Source organism: Coloeus monedula (genome assembly GCF_965178545.1).
Source record: "Coloeus monedula genome assembly, chromosome: 1".
NCBI lineage: Eukaryota > Metazoa > Chordata > Aves > Passeriformes > Corvidae > Coloeus > Coloeus monedula.
The window spans coordinates 141,872,044-141,895,487 of record NC_138781.1 but is presented as its reverse complement, the minus strand read 5'-3'; the positions used below and the strand labels follow the sequence as shown (position 1 = coordinate 141,895,487).

The 23,444-nt window shown below is 43.8% G+C and overlaps 1 protein-coding gene across 1 annotated transcript in view; it reads left to right on the top strand.

Moving 5' to 3' along the window:
- SYBU (syntabulin) overlaps positions 1 to 18,370 on the top strand; it is a gene marked incomplete at both ends in the record, with an annotated part of 39,896 nt that extends 21,526 nt beyond the window's left edge. The window contains 4 exons of the mRNA XM_082284556.1: positions 12,301 to 12,403; positions 14,807 to 15,018; positions 15,969 to 16,110; positions 17,269 to 18,370. Coding sequence (XP_082140682.1) covers positions 12,301 to 12,403; positions 14,807 to 15,018; positions 15,969 to 16,110; positions 17,269 to 18,370 — 1,559 coding nt within the window. The remainder of the gene's footprint in view (positions 1 to 12,300; positions 12,404 to 14,806; positions 15,019 to 15,968; positions 16,111 to 17,268) is intronic.
- Between the last annotated feature and the right edge of the window lie 5,074 nt (positions 18,371 to 23,444).

Sequence of the window (23,444 nt, the reverse complement as noted above, 5' to 3'; positions counted from 1 at the left end):
TCGTTCTTAGACATTCAGTTGTAGAAGAAAGTTTGTGCTTGAAGAGCACACACGTACATTCAAGTAGCTCTAGTTAGATGCTTTTTCCTCTTCTGTTCATCCCTGATAATCTTAGGCACTCTCCATTTGTCCCTTTTGTGAGGGCTGCTGCCCAAGCTGGCTAGCATTGCACAGGGAGATTCTGAATCCCATTTTGCACTATGGATTCACAGAAATTAAATGTTTTTAGGACTAATTAAAGTCCTAAAGCTAACTAAATCGCACTGAACTGAAATAAGTGTTCTGTGACTTCTGAAAAATAATACTGGAATATAACCAGAATATAAATATTTTAAGCAAAACATACTTAGAAAGGTAGGTAAAATTATTAGCATAGCAGTACTTTTTTAGTTCAGATTAATATATGCTTTAGATTTAAACTTTTAATTTAAACAAATTTGCTTGAATTGATGTGGAAAACATGTTCAAATAGCCAAATATTTTTTATAAACATGAAGCTAAACAAGCTACAAGTTGTATTTCAACCATAGTATTTAACACAAATCTACAAATTCCTGTTAAAGTGGCATAGAAAAACAATCTTTTAATTCTGTGTCACAAATTTTATAATCCAACCCCTTCTAAAATACTGTTTTAGATGTTGCATAGTAGAGACAGGCTATTAGTGGGTGGACCGTGGCCTCTCAAGACATACATTTCTTTGTTCAGAAGACTCTTAGGCTGCAGTAAGTGCCCAAATGTCACAGCAAAAATAGAGGATCCAAAAAAGAAGCCAGCAAGTTCTAGACAAGAAATTGTCAGGTAAAAGCTGAAAGCCTGGGTCCCACCTGTCCCACACAGTGACCTGCCCAGCTCTGGGCTGGTGGCACAGGCCACCTGCAATTCAGGGCCTCGGGCAAAAGTCTGCAGTTACATACCTCCTTTATAAAAAATAAATTAATTAAAGGATGTCCTTGTTGCTTAGTTCAGTAAAGGAAAAAGAAACTTAGATTTAGATCTCTTTGTGTGTCTTTTGGGGGATGGACTTCAGCACAAAGGAGAGGAGTGCCCTAATACAGAGCCACCGGGCAGGCTGAGGGGATGCAGGGTGTCTGCTCCCAGGGAAGCTGTTCTACTTTACTTAGTTACTCTTTTACTGGGGGTTCAAAGCTGAGTTCCCAGCAGGCACACAGTAACTCTCTCTCCCTGGCCCATTAATTGTACTGATGGTGCTCCAGACACACAGAAAGTGGGACAGCCACTGTTACAGGGAGATTGTGACCTGAGGATGCCTGTGGCCTCGAACTTAACCTTGCCCTTGGTCTATGAGAGAGCCACTGCTCTAACTGCAAATCAGAGTGAGTAGGGGGCATGGACATGGGGCTTCTGCAGGGATTGCCTGGGATGCTGCACAGGATGAGATCCCTGCCACACAATACATCTCTTAGATCCAAATGCCTTTTGATAGAAATGAAGGTCTCCTGGGGCTTGTGGGGACGTGCTCCTGCATCAGGAAAACACAGCTGAAGGCCTGGCATAAGAAGGGCCCTGGGATTTAGAGGTAGGTATTGAAGCTGTGATCTTTAGTAAAAACAATAAAATTCTTTTTGTATATTCAAGCAGGTTTGTTTGGGTTTTTTTCTCCTCTGCTAATCCGGAGCAGAATTTGAGCCAGAAAGGAGAAACTGATGCTATACACACTGCACACCCTTAAGAACTTGTTTTAAAATGTGTGTAAGGTCAACATAAAACATGCCTTGAAATTTGTGTATTTACTGCAGTGAATTTTCTGTGCCTTCTGGTTGCTTTCTCTGGGTTTCAGCCCACTTCACCTTTACCAAATGAAATACTGTGCATACAAAAGAGTCCATTATGAATCTTCCCTTAGGAAATTTTTTTTGTCCTCTGCTTTTAAATTACAATCTGTATGATTTATGCCAGTGTTTAAAATAGCTTCCTGATTCCCTGGTTAAAGTATTCTGAACCTACTCCAGATACATTTTACTATGCACAACTCCCACTCAACCATGAGTTTTTATTTCAAGTAATTTTTCATGAAATAACATACATCGCAGTCAGAACCCTGTGTAGCTGTTACATAGTTGTCTTTACAGTTTTCCAGCTGTATTCCTCCTCCCATGATAAACTGTTGTCAGCATGCATTTTTATCTTAGAAAACACAAATTGCATTCCCTTAATCTCCCTTAATAAACAGTGCCCTGTAATGCTGTTATCATTATTGTTGACCTTTTTTGGAATTTCTCCAGGTTATTAATGCCTTTTTAATGAGAATCATGGGATTTAAAGTGTTTTGTGAGCAGTGTTTACTCATGAATTGATAGATTATTTCCTTTTCTATTTTTCTTTTCATCCCCCTGTCGCTTTTTTGTCTGACATTTTACTATGTTCAAAGCAGAGCTATGCAAGCAATTGATTTGGGGATAGCTGCCAAATCAAAACATTAAAGAAAATCTTTGTTTCAGACTGAACAAAGGCCAGATTCAATCTAAAATATTTTGAATGTTTGGGGATTTTTTTTTTTATGTTTTTACCCCATTTTTAGAAGAAGAAAGACATTTGTTAGTTTTCATAATTAAAGCATCATTTCAAACAATAGAAAAATCTGATTCTCCATTTTTCTGGCCATGTTTGACTTCAAATCATAAATACTTTTAGTGTTCTCTGATCTGGGTATTTTGGTGACCAAATTACTACCTAAAAGATTTTTTTCCCTCTGAGTCATTATTTCAAATACTTTTTGAGCAGTATTGAGTGGATAGGTCTATATATTCCTTGTGTTTATATATCTGTATTTATGCATAGGAGTGGAGAGCTAAGGGAATGTCTTTATTTTAGTCATGCAAATCTCACTTATTTGATTTCACTGAGTTATAAAGACATTGGTGAGTGGGTGGTGACTGAGCTCAGAACTGGAAGGTCAAGCATAAACAACTTACCAGGTCTTTGCAGGTAGTGGTGTCATTTTGAGCATCTGGCCTATTTAAGCAGTGGTATTTTACTTGCTTTTACATACCTAGGTATCTAAATCCTGATGAAGCTGCGCTTTAGATGTCTTCACTCTGTTTTGGTTCTCACTTGAAGTTAATAATTCTGAGCTTGGGAAGAGCCTAGGAGAAAGGAAAAATGCTTGTCCAGTCCCTTTTCCAGTAAAGAAACCACAATTAATACCCATAAAATAAAACCCAGCAGCCAGAACAACTGGATAGAAGTTGCCCAATTTAGCCAAAACTTTAGATTGCAGAGAATCATTTTCTCAGCTCTGTTGTGTGCAGGGGGGAGTCTTCTGATGGAGGTGGGAGCTGTGGGAAATTCAGGCCTGTTTGAATTTCACCCATGTAGCAGGGGTTAATGAAGACAGGCCTTCCAAACTGGGTGGTTTTATGGAGGAGCTGGAGAAGGGCATGACAAGCTGCAAGGATGGGACCTCATCTATCAAGTTCTTATTGCTGGATGCCGTGGTCCTGGGGGTGTGATGGAGCGATGACGTGCAGCCTCCTCCCAGTTCAAAGCTAAATCTGGCCCTAAGAATCCCAGGTGGTGCTTTTCTTTCCCCAGTAAAGCAGAGAGTATTAAAAGAGCTGTCTTAGGGCCTGTTTTTTGTGGAACTTGATTTATGTGGTGTAGCGTGAAACACCCACCCTGGTCTTCTAAAGAGGCATCGAACTGTTCATCCGTTTTTAAGCTGACCTGCTTCTAGGCATGCCCAGAAACAAGAGTTCGGCAGAGCTGAGCAGCTTTGCTGAGTGAGACTGGTGGGAGGTGTTTCCCAGTTGAGATGGCAGCTAGAGAGAGCACCAGTTCCAAAATTCCCTTAACTCCTCCCAGGAGATGGAGACCCAGCCTCCTTTTGTACATTCAGCCTCCAGCTACTGCAAGGTGGACATAGCTTTCCCAAGGAGCCTGAAATGTACTGCCTTTAAAGTGGCATAAAAAAATACCAAACCTGCTTTATAATACTGTATTTTATATACACCTTTATGTAAAATCTATTTAAGAGAAATGAAAATTCTGCCAGGTTTGTTTCATATTTTATTAGTATTACATTGTTTTGCTTCCATGCTGAGGCACTTCATTACAGGTCTGTGTTCCACCTTTCTTAGATTCTGTAAATAATAGAAAGCTGTTGGCTTTTGAAATCTGGGCAGGCTGTGTCTGTTTGCTAGAGCTGGTGGAATACAGCTTGACCACAAACGCGCAAGGATTAATAAGCTGAAAAAGCACAGGCTTATTGTCTGTCATTTGTGCTTCTTAACAGTAAGGGTGAAAAAAGCAGCAAATGATGGCAGTCGTAACTTGAAATGCATTGGGCTCAGACCTACCTTGGATTTGTTTCTGTAAAAAATACAGTTTATGCAACCAATTGGTATACTGGGTAACATTTTACTGTTCTTTTCAATAGATGGCACTTGAACTTTATTAGTTTCTTGTAATCATTTCAGTGTGTGTGTTACAGTAAATATTTGATTAACTTACAACAAATTTTGCCTTTCATCCTGGGATTGCAGGGTTGTTTTGTCAGTTACCTCCCAGATATGTTTCTCCTTCCAGTGTTTTTCCCTTGCCTGTTGAAAACATGTCAAACTGATTTAAAATGTTTTATGCACATCGTAATGAAAACCATATGTCTTATATTAAGGGTGACTATGCAAAAGCTTTCACTTGAATCAGGTTTTGCATGCAATTTCATGCACTTGCAGATACACTGTGCACGTGGGCCTGTGCAGCTGCTTGCTGTGCCCCAGACAGCTTTTCTCCTCCTTGCACACGGGAACCAGATTTAGGAGATGTGTTGAAGGGGCCTCTGAAAGCCCTTTGTTAAACTTCAGCCACTAACGTGACGGGAGGGCTGGGATTTTTTCCCAGTCTGTGATGCAGTTTGCTGCCTCTCTGTGTACTGCTAAGTTATCCCTGCCAAAGATGACATTTTCCAGTTCCTAAAAATACTTTTGACCAGCCTGTCCATTTCCCTTCAAACAGACCAAATAGTACTGCCCAGTACATAAAAAAATCCCCTGAAGTGATACTGCATGGTTGCTTATAAAAAATACTAGTCCATAGGTGGATTTACACATACAATTTATAAAACTGTCAAATGCAAGTGTTACAGAACTCGCAGTGTATTTTTTGAACCTCCAGTCTCAATGTTTGTATTGAAGTTGGTGTAGGAAAGCAACTTCCTTCCATCTCTGATAACAAAGAGCCTTTTTTGTTTGAACATGAAGATAAGTTCCCCAGACTGTTCCCTTCTGCTCCATGAGCATATGTTCCCCCTGACAAAGGTCACTTCAGGCTGAGAAGAGTGAATTTATGGGAGTCATTTTTAAGGTGTTGTTAGAATGACTCAAGTTGCATATGGAAACACAAAAAAATAATTAGGTCAGGCTGATTTCTGTATGAAAAATCTCCTTAAAAATACATAAAGCAGAAAAAAACCCTCCAACTTGTAATGCTCAAGGTCTGTTCCAACATCCGCTTTTGGCTTCTCTACAAATCAGTGAATTAGAAACAATTAAGAAAAACACAAGCCCAGATCATAGTTATATGCAGAATATGCATGATGGCTCTCAGCCAATGTCAGTAATTAGTTTGTAGTGACTGTGTTTTGAGAGAAGAGCTTGATTGATTGTGGTTTCACAGAATACATAAGTCACATTATGTATTCATGTTGAGATCTGCAATGCTTATAATTTGCATTAGTGCAGTTCAGATTACTACTAAAACGGTAGTACTTAGATCAGAAAACTGCTTAATGAGATTAATTATTTGATAACAATCCTTCTTTCAAAGTAAAAAGAACAAGCAAGAAAAATGAGCAAAAATCAAGATACATAATCATTTGTAAAGTCACATTTAGATCCAAACACAGGGAAGCAGGATGTGTGTTGCAGTCCTTCCCAAAATATGTCTGGTTTTGAGCTACAATCTTCTTGCCCAACACGTTTGAACAATTCATGGAGACCTACACCCAAAGTTTTGCTCCACATCCCCTCTGACTGCATCTCTGCCAGCTGCCCAAGTTCCCAGCTGTCACTGGGCCATGCAGCCAGCTGAAATGTGGCCACAGACCTGCCTGGTGAGGGAGAACTGTCGAGCAGTTGGGTGGATGTCCACCCAAGACCATTCATTGGCCGGTGCAGTGGGACAGGGAAGGGATGCCTGTTGGTACTCTTAGGATTGACTATGCCCGACATTACTGTACCCAGCTTCTTGCCATTATTCATGGAGCACAGCTCACAAACCTGAGCTCAATGACTAAGCCTCATATAAAACCAGAGGGCTGGTTAGGTACCAAAATCCAGGATTCACAGCAGAGAGCCAGGCACACCCACAGGAGATGCCAGAGAGAAGTGGCCATCTCCCAGGCTTAGTCACCTGCCGGTAGTCCTGAGTGTGCCCACATGCATGCCCTGGATTCACTGTGAACCTCCATACCAGAGCCAGATACCTCTGTGAGTGCAGGCATCCAGCAGGTTTCATTCCTCTGAAATACAGCCAGTGCTAGTGCTAGCACTCTATGCTGTGTCACGGCTGAGTAGTCAGAGCTTGAGGAAAAGGTCTGAGTCCGGTGCCCTCTTTAGACCAAAGGAGCTCAAATCTACACTTCTCCTAAGAGTTTCTGAACCAATGCAACCTACTGGGCATCCTCGGCTTCCTCCCCTGATGTTAGACCTCATTATAGTGGAGAGAGTGAGACACAGAGCATGTGGGAGCAGCTTCTGTCACCCAAAGATGACAGCAGTCCACATGGAGGAGAGCTGTGACCTGTTCCTTACTCTCAGGGTTGCTTCTGCTTTTACCCAGTTACTGTTCAGTGTGAAATAATTAAATTCAAAATAAGAGTGTCTCATACAATAATGCTAAGTCAAATAAGTAGTAAGTCAGAGGCCAGGGACTGGAACCAAAACCCACTGTCATCTATGGTCTTGATGCTGTGAATTCAGTACATTTCCCACTAGGAGACTTTGCCTTCAAAATGGGTCATTTTTTAAGGGCGTTATCTGAAGAAAAGCCTGAAGTGCTAAAGCAAGATTTCATTGCTTCTTTGCAAGTTACTTTTTTTTCACATTTTTCAGTGTATGCGAGCAGTGTAGTTTTCTTTCCTAGGTTGTTTGTGGTGTACAAGATCTATCTTCCAGGAACAACCCCCTATTAAATAGAAAAATTAAAGCAGTATTACTGTGTCCTGGAAATATACTGCTTTTGCTGTTAAATATTGGAGCTAGAGAGGTAGCTGAGTTAAAGCTCTCAAGATAAATTGAACCAAATCTCTTAAAAATACAGGTCCTTTCATTAGTGGGCGTTACAACTGAATTCTCTCTACTTTTCCAGCTGCTTCTAATGACTTTGCTGGATATTTTTTCACATAGTCAGGCCCAAGCTCTACCCCTGGGGTCTCTTAAGTCAAGCTATCTAGGGAGACAGCATGCCACTTACTCCTCTAGTAACTGCACCAAAGTGGTTAATATGTATGCATATTTTGGTTTCCTTGCTGTATAACAGAGTGCTTTTGAAGGCAAGAAAGCTCAGCAATTTAAGTGTTTTACATTTTGAGGACAAGCTGTTTCTGTCAGCACTGTTTTATTTACAGGTCTGTTTCACTGGCTATATGCAAAACCTACTTCAAGACTGATATACATATAAAGAGGTCTTGTTTATGAAGCCAGAAGATAGCTAAGCTCTGTGGTTTATGTACTTTGGCAGCTGTGAAGCAGTGGTGAAGTTCGAAATAGGAAAGATGTACACAAAAAGACTAAATTTTAATAAGCCAAATAAATCCTGAGTTTTGGGAATCCAGTTCTGCTGCTGCTGAGCTATCAATGTACCTGTCACAGATATTGCTTGAACTTTTCCTTTTTTGCCTTATTTTAATCTTACTACTTTAGTAGCAAATGGGCAATAAAAGGCAAACAGGAAAGTCTGAGCTTTTTTCTTACAGAAGGAAAAAAATTAAATGCTAAAATGCCAGCAAAATTTTAAGACTGAGACCAGAAGACCGTGCAACAAAGTATCCACCCATGTCTAATGGCTGGAAATGGCAGCCTGGGACGCCATGCTGCAGGAGTGCATGTGGGGTTATTGTGTGACCTTGTGTAAGAAAGGTAAATACTGTCTCGGTGTACATATAAATACATCCGTGACGTGGTATTCTGTGCTTGCATACTGTCCTGGTAGGCCCAATGTACCTGATCTGTTCTACCTGTAAGAGGTGTGAGTGCAGCATGTGTGACACAGTCACTGCCCTGCTGTGGTCCTTGCCCTGCGGCTGAGGCATTGCGGAGGGTGGAGTTAAAGGTTGGGCTTGTCCCCACTCCCTGCGCGGGTGGGACAAGCACGCAGCGGTGCCGGCTGGAGGCGTCCCGGCCCCGCACGGGCAGCTCCTTCTCCCGCTCCTCGATCCCGCCCCGAAACCTGTGATTGCGTCTTGCGCAGGATGGGAAACCTGTCCTCGAGACATTCGTAAGAATTTCCCGGTTGATTCCCGTGCTGGGACAGGACGGCGTGAGCGGCCCGGGCTGTGGTGGCAGATGCCACACGCGTGTGCCGGGCCGTGGGCAGTCGCCCTGAGTCCCTCTGCCCGGCCCCTGAGCAGTCGCCCTGAGTGCCTCTGCCCGGCCCCTGGGCTGTCGCCCTGAGTCCCTCTGCCCGGGCCGTGGGCAGTCGCCCTGAGTGCCTCTGCCCGGCCCCTGGGCAGTCGCCCTGAGTGCCTCTGCCCGGGCCGTGGGCAGTCGCCCTGAGTGCCTCTGCCCGGGCCGTGGGCAGTCGCCCTGAGTGCCTCTGCCCGGCCCCTGGGCAGTCGCCCTGAGTGCCTCTGCCCGGCCCCCGGGCAGTCGCCCTGAGTGCCTCTGCCCGGCCCCTGGGCAGTCGCCCTGAGTGCCTCTGCCCGGGCCGTGGGCAGTCGCCCTGAGTGCCTCTGCCCGGGCCGTGGGCAGTCGCCCTGAGTGCCTCTGCCCGGCCCCTGGGCAGTCGCCCTGAGTGCCTCTGCCCGGGCCGCACGGCTCGGCGCAGGCAGCGCGGCAGCTGGCACGGGCTCCCTTCTCCTCCCTCCGTGCCAGCCGAGCTCAGTGACTGTCGCGACGCTGCCAGGGCAGCAAGGAGGCGAAAGGCAGCACAGAGCGTGATGCTGCCTGCCGAGCGCTCTCCGCTCGGTGCCGCGGCCCATCGGGCGCTGAAGTGCAGGGACAGCACTGGGCTCTGCAGGATTTCACTCTTGCTTCTCAGATACCCATTCCCGGCAAGGAGCAACCCTGGAAAATGTGACGGTACTTCGCTGGCCATCCTTGTGCTGTTCCTCCCATTGCACAAAGCAGTGCAGAGCTCTGCTCCCGTGGCGTGGGCGTGCTGCTGCTCGCAGCCCGCTGCCAGGCGGGGCGAGGCCGGAGGACGGGGCTCCCGAGCCTGGACACCGGGCTGGCTCCGTGGGCTGGGACACTGACGGCTGCAGCGTGGAAGAATACGGATGAGTGAACTCCAAATGACATACTGCTGACGCTGGTGACTCAACGTGTAGCATCTTTTTCAGGAAGGGGTTAGTAAGACAGTCCTTTTAAAAGGAAGGTCTCTATTGGAGCTAAACAAGTGTTAATGGCCAGTTAGGACAAAGGAATGCGGGGTTGAGAAATGTCAGTCTCTTTCATAGTAAACACTAAATTAATGGGCTGTTCTGGGTCTAACGTGTGAGCTTTTGTCGTTACATAGTCACAGTGATAAAAATAGTCAACAGGTGTCCTTAGGGAGCTGTCAGATTGGAGAATGGCGTTAGGAAAATGAGAAGCCGTGTTCAGCTCCTGCCTGCACTGCTGCTAGACAAGGAGTTTCATGTTTTGTTTAGATATTTGTAAGACAGAAGTCACGCCTACCCAGGAGAATATGTTGCAATGGATAGTTTATGGATAGATGCCATGTTATTTTGCTCAGAGATCTCTACCAAATTGGAGAAGATGTTTTTTAAAGTTTCCTAATAACATTGCTGTCAAGCTCTGCTACACACAATACTGGCTTGAACATCACTTACACACTTAGAACCATTACTAGCAGTGACCCCTTTAACTTATAAAATGTTCTCAAAGATCCTATAAATAGCTACATGCCTAATTTTAAACATAAGTAGTCTCCTGTGCTAAGTGTTAAGCTTGTGTGTAGCTGTTATTAGAACTGGGGCCAGGAAGGTTAGTTCATGCTTTGCAGACACAGTTCCACATCTCAGATGCAGTTCAGTCTTTCAGAAAGTTCTGCTGATGGTGTGGTTGTGTTTTGAGGCTCCACTGGCTCTTACCAGCAGTGCTCAGCTCTGCAGCTCTTGGTCATCCAAGCCAGGCAGGTCAGGGAGAGGCAGTTGTTAAGCCTTGCTGCTCTGCAATGCTTTCGATAGTGAGATCTGATTATGATGTGATCTACTTACCGAGAGATGATTGGCTAGGGCTCCTGCTCTCTGCGCCACAGCCAGGACTTGCCTTGGAAAAGCTGCTGGTGTCTTGCAAGCAAAGGAATGTTTTGGGGACCCGAACATCAGAGGTATGACGTCTGTGTGACATGTTTACCTGTTTGGGTCTTGTTTAGAAAAGTAGTTTTGGGTGTAGTGTGATTCCAAGAGATGATTTGGAGTGTACATTAGTCTTGTAGATGGGGATGTTTTTTTATCAGGAAAACTCTGTTGCATCTTCGAACATCATGTCCCATTATCATTTTGCTTCCCCAGGGAGAGGGTCACTCACATTTACATCTGTAAACATGATATAAATACTCTGCAAAACCAAGTGGCTTTGCTGCTTTCCTTCCCTCCCCTTGCAAATTTGCATGCAGCTCTGATCTGGTTATGGCTGTGGTGGCTTGGGTCTGGCTATCAGGGGTGTTGTACTGGGTGTGGAGCTGGTTAGAGTGCTAGAGCTGGGTCCCTGGGATCCCCTTTTGAAGAGCTAAGCTTTGTATCTGAGCACTGTGATACTGGGCTGAGGAATATCCTGGGATGGGCTGATGCAGAGGCAGAGAAATGGGGGCTGGTCTCAGACATCATGAGGTAGGGAAAACATTGGGTTAAATCAAATCACACCTTATCCTAGGGCCAGTTGCTAAGTGTTGCCAGATGGTAAGAATGGTTGCTGGATCAGCCTCTTTAAGGCTCTGAAGCCAGGCTCTAACAAAGCCTTTTCCCAGTCTTCAGGTATTTGGGGTGCAAGATGCGCCCTTCACCATCAGCTCTGTGAAGAATATAAGAGAGATTGATGACTAGAAGGTCTGTCTGCCACAGTGGGGATGATGGTAGCTGCAGCTGCATCTCCTCTGTGTGGAAAAAATAGCAAAAATAGCAAGTTTGCAGCTGCTGGCTGGGGATGTCTATCTATGGGAGAGCATCCAGAAATTCCCAGGTGAGACATGCTCCCCCTGGTCAGCTGCTTAAAGGATGTTGGAGAGTTATTTCCATCCCTTCAGCCAAGGTCACCATTCATTACTGTGGCTCTACAGCATGAGACCTGGGTAAGGCTTAGGACATTTGCTGTTGGAGTGACAGATGGGGAAAAAATTATAGCTTTGGTGTGTTTTTTTTTCCAGGCAATAAGACTTTATTAGTACATATATCTACTATTGACCTTAGCAAAATGAGAGCAGTTTTCCTTGTATATGCCAGAGCTTGTGAAATAAAAGCTGTGATCCATACAAAATCAGTAATCAGACAGGTGACTTGGTACCTGAGAAGCACTTGAGACCTACATGTGATTATTGGGTTATTTTAAGGTTATTAGAACTGCCTCACTATGCTTCTACACCACATGAAAACCTGCATATGTGTGTACATGCATATATAGATATACCATTAGCCTGAACAAGTTTATACCTCAATGCATGCACATTTATATCATCTCAGAAAACAAAACAGAAGCAGTGAGCAGTGTTTCTGTATGGTTTAAAGCATGAGAAATATCCAGTTACAATGGTGTGTTCGCAATCACCGTGCTCCTGAAGGAGCTGTGTAAGCAGCCTCATTCACGTATCGATGGCTGTGAGAGAGCCAACAGGTTGTCACAACAAGTATTCCTGTCTGAGACCTAAAATGGCTTCTGTAGTGTGAGGGTTTTGTGTCCAAATGGTTTTTTTCTGCTCTTGCTGAAGTGCCAGTTCTGAAGAAATGTTGAAAATCTGGAACAAATCCAGCTCTTGTCCTCAGGGATGTTTGAAAATCCAAGCAACTTCTGAAATTCACCCAGAACAGACAAAGGAAGGATGCTTGTGATTCACTGTTATTTTGAAAACAATCTTTGAGTTAAAATTTCCATCATGTTTTCACTCTTTCCTTTTCCTTTCCAGGCAGTGAAGCCGATTTTAGCTCTTCAAGCAGCACGGGCAGTATTTCAGCACCTGAAGTCCATATGTCGGCTGCTGGAAGCAAGAGATCTTCTTTTTCTCGCAAGTAAGCAAAGCAACTTTTCCTGAATATTGCTAGTGCAAAGATAGGCTACTGTGTAAGGTCTTGCATTTTAAAACAATCGGGTTAACACAAGACTTTGGGTAGCACACTGGTGAGAACTGCAATGTAAGAAAGAAAAGAAATGCTGTATTCAACGCACAAAAATTGCCAGTATGCCAGATCAGCCAACTCATGGAGCTTTTTGTTTATTCATGGCAAGTATGGGAGATAAAAACAGGTAAGGCAGAAAAAGCATTGGCTGGAGTGGAGAGAGCTGGGTGTATGTTAGTTAACAGCAGTATTTCTAACCAGTTAAACCTTTTGGTCTTAACACTGTTTTATTTCTCTCATAAATTGTCAGCTTGGCTTACACCTTTCCAGATCATGATCTTATTTTTGGTGGAAGAAGTAGACAATACTGCCTTTGATGTTGAGGTTTTTTTTCTGAAATACCCTTGCCCAACCTTCATGTAACTACAGCTAAATGCAGTTTTAAAAGAAAAATCATATCACAGTCATCTGTCTAAATGAACTTTTAATGGAAGATTTCTGCAAGATTTCTCCCTGTCATATGTAAATGCAAATTCAGACAGCTTGCGAATACAGGGGCATTGGGATGGAGCAGCGCACGTTGTGTTCTGCCCACGCAATCCCTGCTGGTTACATTTTGTGGAGCAGGAGGAAGGAGTTCAAATTGACAGGACTGGTTTCCTGCCCTTTGTGGAAGAGCTGGCAGGCAGGCTGGGACCGGCAGCAGGATACCCGTGTGCTTGAGTCACACAGGCGTCTGGAAGGTCGCGATGTGCCCCAGCACACAGAGATCATCAGTGAGGCTTTCAGAGTGCTTTCCTATCTGTATCATGAGACTGTTAGGAAAATAAACACTACTTAAGTTCCCTCTAGATTACATCCAGCAAGTTACTGGCTGCGAGAAAACATGGTATTAAGTATAATATGAAGCCCTAAAATCACCTTACTTTCAGTAAGATTCTGTATCATTTCATGTACTACTGTGCCTTTTAATATAACTTTAAACTAGAGCATACTGACATACTTTGTTGGACAGAAGTCCTCTGTAATAAGGCTTCTTCAGATGCACTGCTATGTTAAGCACAGTCTGTGGAAGTTCTGCCGCACACCAGAGTTGATGATACACTGTACAAAGTGGAAAGAGATATCTCCTTTGCAGTATTTTTTAACTGCTCTTTTAACTGTTGACTTTACTCGCTGTGAAACACTTCAGTGTTGTCACAAACCACAGTCCTGTACTTCATTGTAAAATAATTATAAAATCACCCAAACCGCAGCAGTGTGATGAAGGTTCACAGCAGCCACTCAACCATCTGTTCCTTATAAACTGTTCCATTTGCAGAGAAGGGAAAAAACCAAGTGAAACAATTTAAAGAAGAGATGTTGCTTCATAGTTCTGTGGTATTTGAATTTTTATATTCAAGCCTTCTTTTTTGCTGGCTGAGTTTGCCTTTTTCTGATTTTTTTTTGGGGGGGTGGGGGGTATTTTTTGTTTGTTTGGTTTTTTTAACATGTCCTTTCATTACCATTTAGAAGAACAACTTCCATGGGAGAATGAAGGTAGCAGAGTAGTAGTGCAGGATGACAAACCAAGTGAGCAGGAGAGGACACACCCGGAGAAGCTGTCCTCAGAGCACTCCAGCCCTTGGGCAGCTGTCAGGCAGGGAGGATACCAATTGCTTTCAAGCACACACAGTTGACAGTTTCTTTAATAAAGAATGGGTAAAGAAAGGTAGATATGTATGAGAAAAACTGGAAGAAAAAAAGAAAAGACTGTGCTTTCCTTTGTCTCTTTTATTACTATTTCAGCCTGCTCCCCATGGGATTCAAACTATATCTAAGTGAATGAATAGCTGACCATGACAGATGAAGCACCCAGTATGCCAAAGGCAGAAAAGAACAGTGGCCCAAACAACATCTGTTTTCACTGCACACTGTGATCCCTCAGTCTGCTTGCCGAGGAGCATGAAAGCAGTCTCACAGCAGCCCTCCATGCACAGGCACTGCTCTGCAGGCCTGGCCAGGGAAAGCTGGAGTGTGGTTCTTTTGGCGTTAGTCCAGACCGCAGGCCTCTCATTACTTAACGGAGTCAAAGATTCAGGGAACGTGGATGATCTGATGGAGTCACTGGGAACTGTGCTGTCCATGGAGAAATGCAAAATGGCTGAGATGTCCTTAGATCGTGTAATTCAGACTGAGAGCCCCCTGTCAGTGAAAGAACATGCAGTGGCTGATCATGTCAGAACTTTATTTCTTTCCAGCCACTCACAGTTATCTCTGGGTTTTTTATTATTTAGAGAACTTCATGTGTAAAATAAGAGACATAATGGGTTGTGTGATGAGAATAATGCTTTCACCATTTTGGTTCTTCTCCAGTCGTGGCCCTTATGGTCGGAATAATGGATCCTTATCCTACAAGTCTGGAGCCAGTCCACCTGCTTCCCATGGAAAGGAAACTTTGTCAACACTGTGCAAAAACCATCTGAGTCCTGCTAACATCCATCAGAGTTACAGGGCTTCTTCAGCCAGCAGCAGCAACTCAGGCTCATACAAAGGAAGTGACAGCAGTCCAGTGATGAGGCAAGTCTGTGTTTCAGCCTGCCAGTGTTGGGTACAATGATACCCTCTCTGCACAGTAGTGTGGGATCAGCAGGTCGTGTTGCTCCTCACCATAGCTGTGATGCCTTGTATAGGTGGCTTGACAGTCAACAAGGTGCTCCATGCCGTGTAAAAGCTTTATTGTTTCAGCACTGTAAAATTCAAGTTTACTTTAAGTAAAAGCCATTGGCAGGTGGTTTTCACTCCAAGACAGGCTACTTCATGCATTTTCATGCCATCAGTTCTCATGAGGATTTGCTGGTTCACTTGTTGTGGGGTTCTTTTCACTCTGAAGAGAGTAGGGTGGGGTAGTGTAGGAAGCATGATACACTTGCGCGAAAATTCACCCCGCCTAGCCTTAGGAGTGCAGTTTCCTGTACAGGAAAGAGCACGGATACCTGCCAGAGCATGTGACACATGTTGCAGAGAAGAAATAGCCACCATGCTGCTGCTGTTGCCCTCTGTCCCAGACAGCTTAACAGCCAAGCATGAAAGAAACACACCCAAAGCTAGAACAGGATGAGTGTAGATTTCAGTGTGCTCAGCTTTATAACTGCTGTGTGGAGCTGAACTCAGTCCTTGTGCTGTCTCACCTGGCTGTGTCTGTAGATGGGTGCCCTTGCCCTGCCTGCTCTTGGGTACACCAGCCATTTGGGGTGAGGGGATGGCTAATTATTTTAAAGTTAAAAGCCTCATTTGATGTAATGACACTGAAGCTAAGTACAGTAAATAGTAAATTTTGCACTATAGCTACAAATCAACTGTTTCCTCAAGTACTTTGATTTGCTAGGGGGTGTAACTTATGTGGGCACCACGGAACCCCAGATGAGTCAAGCTTTGCGTTTATCAGTCAGTGGGATGTTTTTCATTCTGCCAGGACTTAATAACTGTAACAATGATGTTACGTGATGGTTTGTTTTGGTTTTTTTCAGGCGATCAGGGAGATACAATTCTTGTGGTGACAATCACAGCATTAAACCACAAAATCCAGAGCAGTACTTGACTCCTCTGCAGCAGAAAGAAGTGGCAGTACGGCATTTGAAAACCAAGCTGAAGGAATCTGAGAGCAAACTTAAAGAAAGGTAAACTTCACTTCAGAAATCAGTCAGAAAAATTTATTTGGGAATGTTTAGGGCTGGAAATCCTGAATGTTTTTACTCATTTCTTGATCAGTAAAGTTTCCATTAAGAAATTTGAAATATGATCAGTCCGATTAGGTTGTTTTCAGTATTTCAGGTTTCAGAGTATACTAAGAGGATGCAAAACAAGGAGTTTATTTATATGTCTCTTTTTCCTTTTTGGAACTTTCACAATAGAATACTTTAAAAGGACAGCTTTTTATGAGTCTGATTTAGATTGAGACCTTTTATACGTAGAACAATTTCTACCTGCCAGCATGTGTTACCTTAGTGTCCTGTTCTACGTCTCTCAGTGAAGTAGGACTGCAAATGTCCCCCTTCTCCCCCGTGAAAGAAAAGTTCATACCCAAACCACTGTGCCTGTGTTTTTGTCGCTTATATACTGATTTTTTCACAATAGCCCTTTGTATGGATGCTGAGCAAAGAAGTGACTATGTGCATTACACAGCAACAGATGTCATCTCTTTTACTAAAACTGCATGTTGAGAGCTGGCTGTCCAGCACAGACAACCCAAGGGGGCACAAAGGGCTGTTTGAATGGAGCCCAAGGCAGAGTTTCATGCTCTGCCTCTGCATCTGCTAGGGCTGGAACTGACATAGGAGTCCCCTCTCCCCACTTGCTCCACATGTGCCTGCAGCAGCCTCTGGCTCCCTGCTGTGAAGAGTTCGCTGAGCCATGTGCCTGCAGACCTGAGCTCCCTGGCTGTCTGAGGCCACCATTGGCTCTGGCTGTACGTGACAAGCTGCTGGCAGGCACTGGGGATGCATCCAGGCAGCTGTTTCCCATTTCCTCCAGGGCAAGGCAGTAGGGGAGATTTTAAGCACTGCACTGGTTAGGCCTGACCTAAAGGTCACCACTTGTGCCTCAAATTGTCCAGGATCATGGCACAGCCCACAAGGCTGCTGGTTTTGTGGGGAGGTCAGTGACTCCCATTAGCAATCAGCTGGCATGTCTTGGCTCTCTCAGAGGTGGCTGCAAATGGCACCTGGAGAAATTTGCTTCTTGGAGCATCTCAGCAGCAGAGCCATCATGGTGGGGCCTCACGTTGACTTTAACTGAGCAGTCAGCAGAAGTGTTACAACATTTTTATTTTGCTACAGGGAAACAGAAATAGAAGAGCTTAAAGCTCAGCTGGGACGGATGAGGGAAGACTGGATTGAAGAAGAGTGCAATCGTGTGGAGGCAGAGCTGGCCTTAAAGGAAGCAAGAAGCGAAATTAAACAACTCAAGCAGGTTATTGAAAGTATGAAAAACAGCTTGGCTGAGAAAGACAAAAAAATTCAGAAATATTTCATAGACATAAACATTCAAAACAAGAAACTGGAATCCTTGCTGCAGAGCATGGAGATGGCTCAGAGCCACTCTGTGAGGGATGAGCAGTGCCTGGAATACATGAGCGATTCACAGGGGAAGCTGTTAGCATTGTGTGCCACCATGCCAGACAGCCCCATCACAGAGGACCAAGGTCTGGAGGAGGTGGCTGACAGTGAGCTGCTTCTTAGTGAGGACAGAGCTAACGGGACTGACTCACCTGGAGAGAGTTTGACCACCACAACCTCTGAGTTGAGTGATCCAGCTCCCTTCAGTGCTGCTGTAAATAAAGAGATGCTTGAAATCATTCTGGATGGAAAACTAACTTATTGCCAGGAGGAAGAGAAAAGCAACAACATGACAGCAGAACAGGCCATCCAGACTGACGTGGTGCCATATAGCTTAGATGTGGAGCAACTCATTCAAAACATCTTCAGGGCTCAAGACACCTGTCCTCTAAGCCCACCTTCTTCTCTGAAGGAATTGAGTGAATTTTCTCTTGGAAGCTTCAGTGATTCTGGTATCATAGTGGACTTAACTCCAAGTGATCCTAATTCTGCCATCCTTTTGTCTCCTATGGAGTCTCCATGCAGGAGGGTGGAGCACGGCGTTAATGAAAACCGTTTCATGAAAGAACTTGATTTTACAGAAACTCATGATGATGAAGCCTTTAAGTATGTCAATACAGGAATAAAGAGGAGATACTGGAGCAGCAGTCTCCTCGGGGATCTTCTGGCTGTAGCAGCCCCTGTTGTACCAACTATTGTGTGGGCTTTGAGTACTCAGAGAGGAGGAACAGATCCTATTTACAATATCGGAGCATTGCTTCGTGGTTGCTGCCTGGTGGCCCTGCACTCCTTACGCCGCACACCCTTCAATATCAAAACCTAAAGTCTACTCTGCCCCTTGGCACCAACTGGCTGAGGCAGAGAGAAAGAGGAATGAGATAGATCATAAAAGGTTAATGTATATTCTGGCAGAGTCCATCATTTGCTTTTGACTATTTGATTTGCACTATAAATCAGTTCAAAAACATGTTCCTTGTTTTAAAATAAAAAAAAAAAAAGCTGAACCTTGTACTTCCACAAGATGTTTTTAACTGGTGTTTTTAACAGTACTGCTGCTTACAGAAATAGCCCTCCTGCTTGCAGGCACCATGTCCCTCCCCTGGGCTGGTGACTTTCTGGTCCCAGTGCATCTGCACAGTGAACATGACCAGGGAAATCAGGAATTTGAGCCTAGTGCTCTTTAACGTTCCACTGCTGAGCTAGGATTAAGCTCAGTCACTCTCCCTGGATGGTTCACTGAGCAAATGTACAGCACTTTGCACTCACTCAAGGATAGTGCAAGATGCATGAGGGAACAAATGGCCGGAGAAAGGTGGGGTATTTCTCTGGGCAGCACTAACCTTCCCTTAGGGTATCACACCTGTGCTCCAGAAAGCATGCTAGCGCTTTCCATTTGTTGTCCCAAGTGTCAATTCAATTTAGAGGTAAAACCCATATTCCCCAGGCAGCTTCCAGCACATCGTTTGTGCCTGTCTTGTGTAGTGCTCTTCTCAATTGTGCAATTGCTTGAGCATTTCACTGGTCTTGTGCATATACAGGGACTGTAACCAAAAATGTACATTGTTGGAAGTCTTAACACTTGTTACAATGATAAGTATAGGCGTGGATACACTTTGGCTCTTAATGTTGTTTTAAAGTCTTTATGTATTGGAACCTGATAGTCTTTTGAGCCCTTTGAAATACTATGTATAAATGTATTGTGTTTTAACTTATTGTTTATTTAATTGCTTTATTGTAAATGACCTTTATAATCACAAGTTCAGTAAAGCATGATAGAAATGTCAAACGTGTAAGTGTTTTACTGTAGAAAAGTATAAAAAAATACCCCATCCCAGCTGAGCTGTTGGGTACAGGCCAAGCTAAGGAAGGTGCTATATTGGGTACTGTTCCAGGAGAACAGAATTAGACAGAAAACCTGAAAACAACTCCAAGTGTAAGCAGTCACCAGGCTGATTACAGGCTCCAGCCAGACTGCAGTTGCACACACAGCCCACTCTGCTGCTTCACACTGCATTCACAGATGCTAGTGACCTAATCTTTGACCCAATGCAATAATCTGGAAACCTGTAACTCCTCAGTGCTGCAGTCCCAGGACAGTATCAGTCTTCCTGGCATTTTACAGAGGCCCAGAATGCTAATGGCTAATTTAAGCCATCTGACAGTCCTGTGGTCTCAGTGTGCATACACACTATGACCATCAAAACATGAATTCTCCAAAATCTAAGATCTATGGGTCGATCAGAGGAGAGCAATGCTACCCAACAGGCAAAACAGTGGGGTTTATCTGGCTCCACCCAAGATTTCAACACCACCTCTGGCCATTTAAACCTCACTGTCCTCCTGTTTTCTTCTTCAGTAAAACAAGTGTAGTACTTCCCTGTGTGACCCAGAGCAGAAGGGATCCAGGGAAGCCTGATGGTGCCATGTACTGCTCTGCAGCTTTTGGGAAGGAAATTATGAGTAATCCACAAAGGAGGAGTATAATTGGCCATATGTGGGGAGCATCTGCAACACTCAAGAGGGCGATACTGATGCTTACGAAGGTGACTTGCACACCTTTCATGTCCCTGTGACGCCTGGGTGGTGAATTATTTTGTGTTTGCAGTAGAGAATCTAGAGGCTTCATTAAGCACTACATTAATGAAGAGAACTCTAACACATAATTTGAAGTAATATAGGTCCCATCTAACAGGGATGGACACGAGAGCATCTTGCTTGCTTTGCCATAACTTTGTCTTCCATGCTCTCCCACCTTCCTGGGTGCCTGCAGCCATCTGGCTTGCCTTGTGACACTGCTGCAATGCATATTGCTCAAAGATCACTTTCAAAAGCTTTTAAATTATAGGGACACTAGGGCCAAAATTACCAGTTGGAGGTATTATTAATGTAAATTTTACACAACCATGGAAGTTCATAACTCCTAAATATCTCTTCTCAGGACTGAAACACATTACAGAAAATTTCATTCCTACATCAAAATATGTCTGTGCAGGGCCAAGAGAGCAGTATTTTATACCTGGTGTTACCAACTTCATTACGACGTCAGATTTTTCTTTCACAGCCACTATTTTTTAAGTGATCTTTGCTTTGAGTGACAGTGAAATACACCATAATTTAGAGGAAAAAGTGAGTTTCAGTTCTAGATGCATTCATGGGTGACCGCGTGGGGGTTTTTTGCAGCAAGAGGCAACAAAGCAGCAAAAACCTACACTTAGTTTAAGATGCCAATAGGCCAATTTTATAACCATGTTTTGGGCAGGCTCCACTTAGCAGTAGTGTTTTTAAATGTGCTGTTAAAGATGCTAACACCAGAATAATGTCAAAGGTTCTTTCTGCCCTTAAGATTCTTCAGTCTGCTCAGCTCTCCAAGGCATTTAGCTATGCTTAGCAAGAGGTGACAGCGTTCCCATCACGTTCCTGATAAAAGTCCATGCTCTGATCTCTGTCCAAAATTCAGTGTGCTTCTAAGCTTCCACCTTTCCTCCTTCATCCTGCAAGGACATAGCTCAAGGTGCCCTTTGCTAAAACACACCTGAAGTACCATAATGCACCAGTCTCAGACTTTGGTCTTTGTCCCACGATCCAAAGAGGATATGCCAGTTGCTGCTCCAAACAGACAAACTTATTTTTTTCCTTCTAATGTTACACTTTAGTCTTATTTATGCCTCACCTGAATCCCGCTGGTGCTATACAGAACTAGGGGAGGACCATCAGCCTCCAAACAGTTAAATAAAAACTCCCATCCTTTTTTTCTGAGTTCAGAAAATGCTCATACCCACACCCATACCCCACTGGAAAGTCTCACCTCAAAACATGCCAGTGAGGAAGGCATGCAGCTCATATACTATGGGTAAAATAGCGGACGCTTGAATTCGAGCTTATGGTATAGGAGCCTAGTCAGGTCCTTCCTGGGCTGAAGGGATGGATGTTCATAATCCCATTACACATTTTCTTCCAACCCAGGAACAGAAAAAGCCTTTCTTTAATATTCAGCTTAAGAGGTATCCAACATGCCCTGCTGCTGAAGATGCTGAGGCTCAGGCACTGGCCCCCTTCCCACCAGAGATTCATCTCTATCCTTCACAGAATCACAGAATGCATCAGGTTGGAAGGGACCACAGCGCGTCACCTGGTCTAAACTCCCTGCTCAAGCAGGGTCATCCCAGAGCACATGGCACAGGATTGCATCCAGGCAGCTCTTTAATATCTCTAGGGAGGGATACTCCACAACCTCTCTGGGCAATCTGTTCCAGTGCACACTCATCTGCACAGTGAAGAAGTCCTTCCTCATGTTGAGGTGGAACTTTCTGTGCATCAATTTCTCCCTGTTGCCTCTTGTCACTCTTGCTTATGCCCTTCTCACAAGGCTGTTCCTAACTTCTAGTTACACATTTCTCCTTCCTTTCTCTGCAAATCAACTCTCTCTCCTAAATCCCAAACTTCAGAAACATGTTCAGCACTGTTTCACGTATGTCCTATATAGGAAGTGAGTATTTTGCTCCAAATCCCTTCATACAAATCAACGCAGGACCTGGCAAGCATGAACAACTACAGCACAGTCAAGGAAAGGATGATTTTTCTGTCATCCTGGCAGGTCAATCCTCCACAGTCAAGACTATCAGTGAAGGCAATCAAGTCCAGCTTTCAGCCAAGAAAAAAAAAAAAAAGCATAAGGCCAACATCAAAATATGAAAGAGAAAAGGAGGAGCATATGGCAGCAAGAAGGAAAGAGAACAAGTGCACACAGGGGTGTAAAGGATCCCTCAAGGAACTCAAACCAATTGAAAAGATAGTAACAGAGCAGCAGCCTCAGGAAGTTTAGCAAAAGTGTTTCCATATTTGTCAAGGATAAAAATCAAGATACAGGAAGGAGGAAAGGAGAGAGAGCCCAGGAAAAAGATGAAGCTGATAACAATGCATAAGTTACCACCATTCAAGAGACTTCCTCCAAGAGCAGTGGCCTCCCTACTGGCACCATGTCAACACAGGGCAGAGATGGGAGGAATCTCTAGAGCAGCTGTGCTCAGGTTTGGCAGGTAGATGGAAGGAAGAATAGCAAAGCAGTACACAGCAGGAAGGAAAAGTAATGGAGGAGGACTCTCATGCAGAAGGTGGCAACACCCAAGGGTTTTTAAAATGGCAGAAGGCTCAAAAATCAATGTGCTTTCATGATATATTCCGGGGCTTTGTTTGCAACTTAGTAACTAGCCCACCTGTTGTTATTTTTAATAAATAGTATTGATTTACATCTGCTTTATATTTATGTTGTCTCAAATATAGCAACAGTAATCACTAAATTTTTTTAAATGAGACATGGCTTCCAATAGATTTCCCCTTAAACATGCAGTAGACAGCCGATTTCCTTGCCTTGTGTCAGCAATAGTGCAAGAATTGGTACCTCCTTGCTTACTGAGTGCTGTTAAAAGGACAAACACAGATTGTTATTAAAGCTTATTCATAAACTTTCTAATCTCCCATCCCCTATCAGATACTTTGGAGGTGTGTAGCAGGAGCCAATTTGCTTGCCATACTGCTGCACTGAAGTCTGCACTTGAAGTAATCCATTCTACTCCAGCCAGAACACTTGTGGAGAAAACATGCATGGCAGTGTTGGCTTCAAAATATATTTTAAAATTTAACATCTGAAAATTGCTGTCAAATCAGTTGACTTGTGCAAGATTTGAACCTATATGACAAGTATACTAAACATTTTTAAACTTTTCTGTGACTAAAGCCATTAAAAGTAATTCTTACTGTCTTGTTTTCTCAATTACTTATACTCTATGCAAAACTTGTGCCAGAACCTACTAGAACTTAGTTAAAAATTCTATTTTTGTAGGCAGGAAAGATCTAGTCACATGCCCCTCCTCCACTTCCCATTCTCTTAGACATCCTGT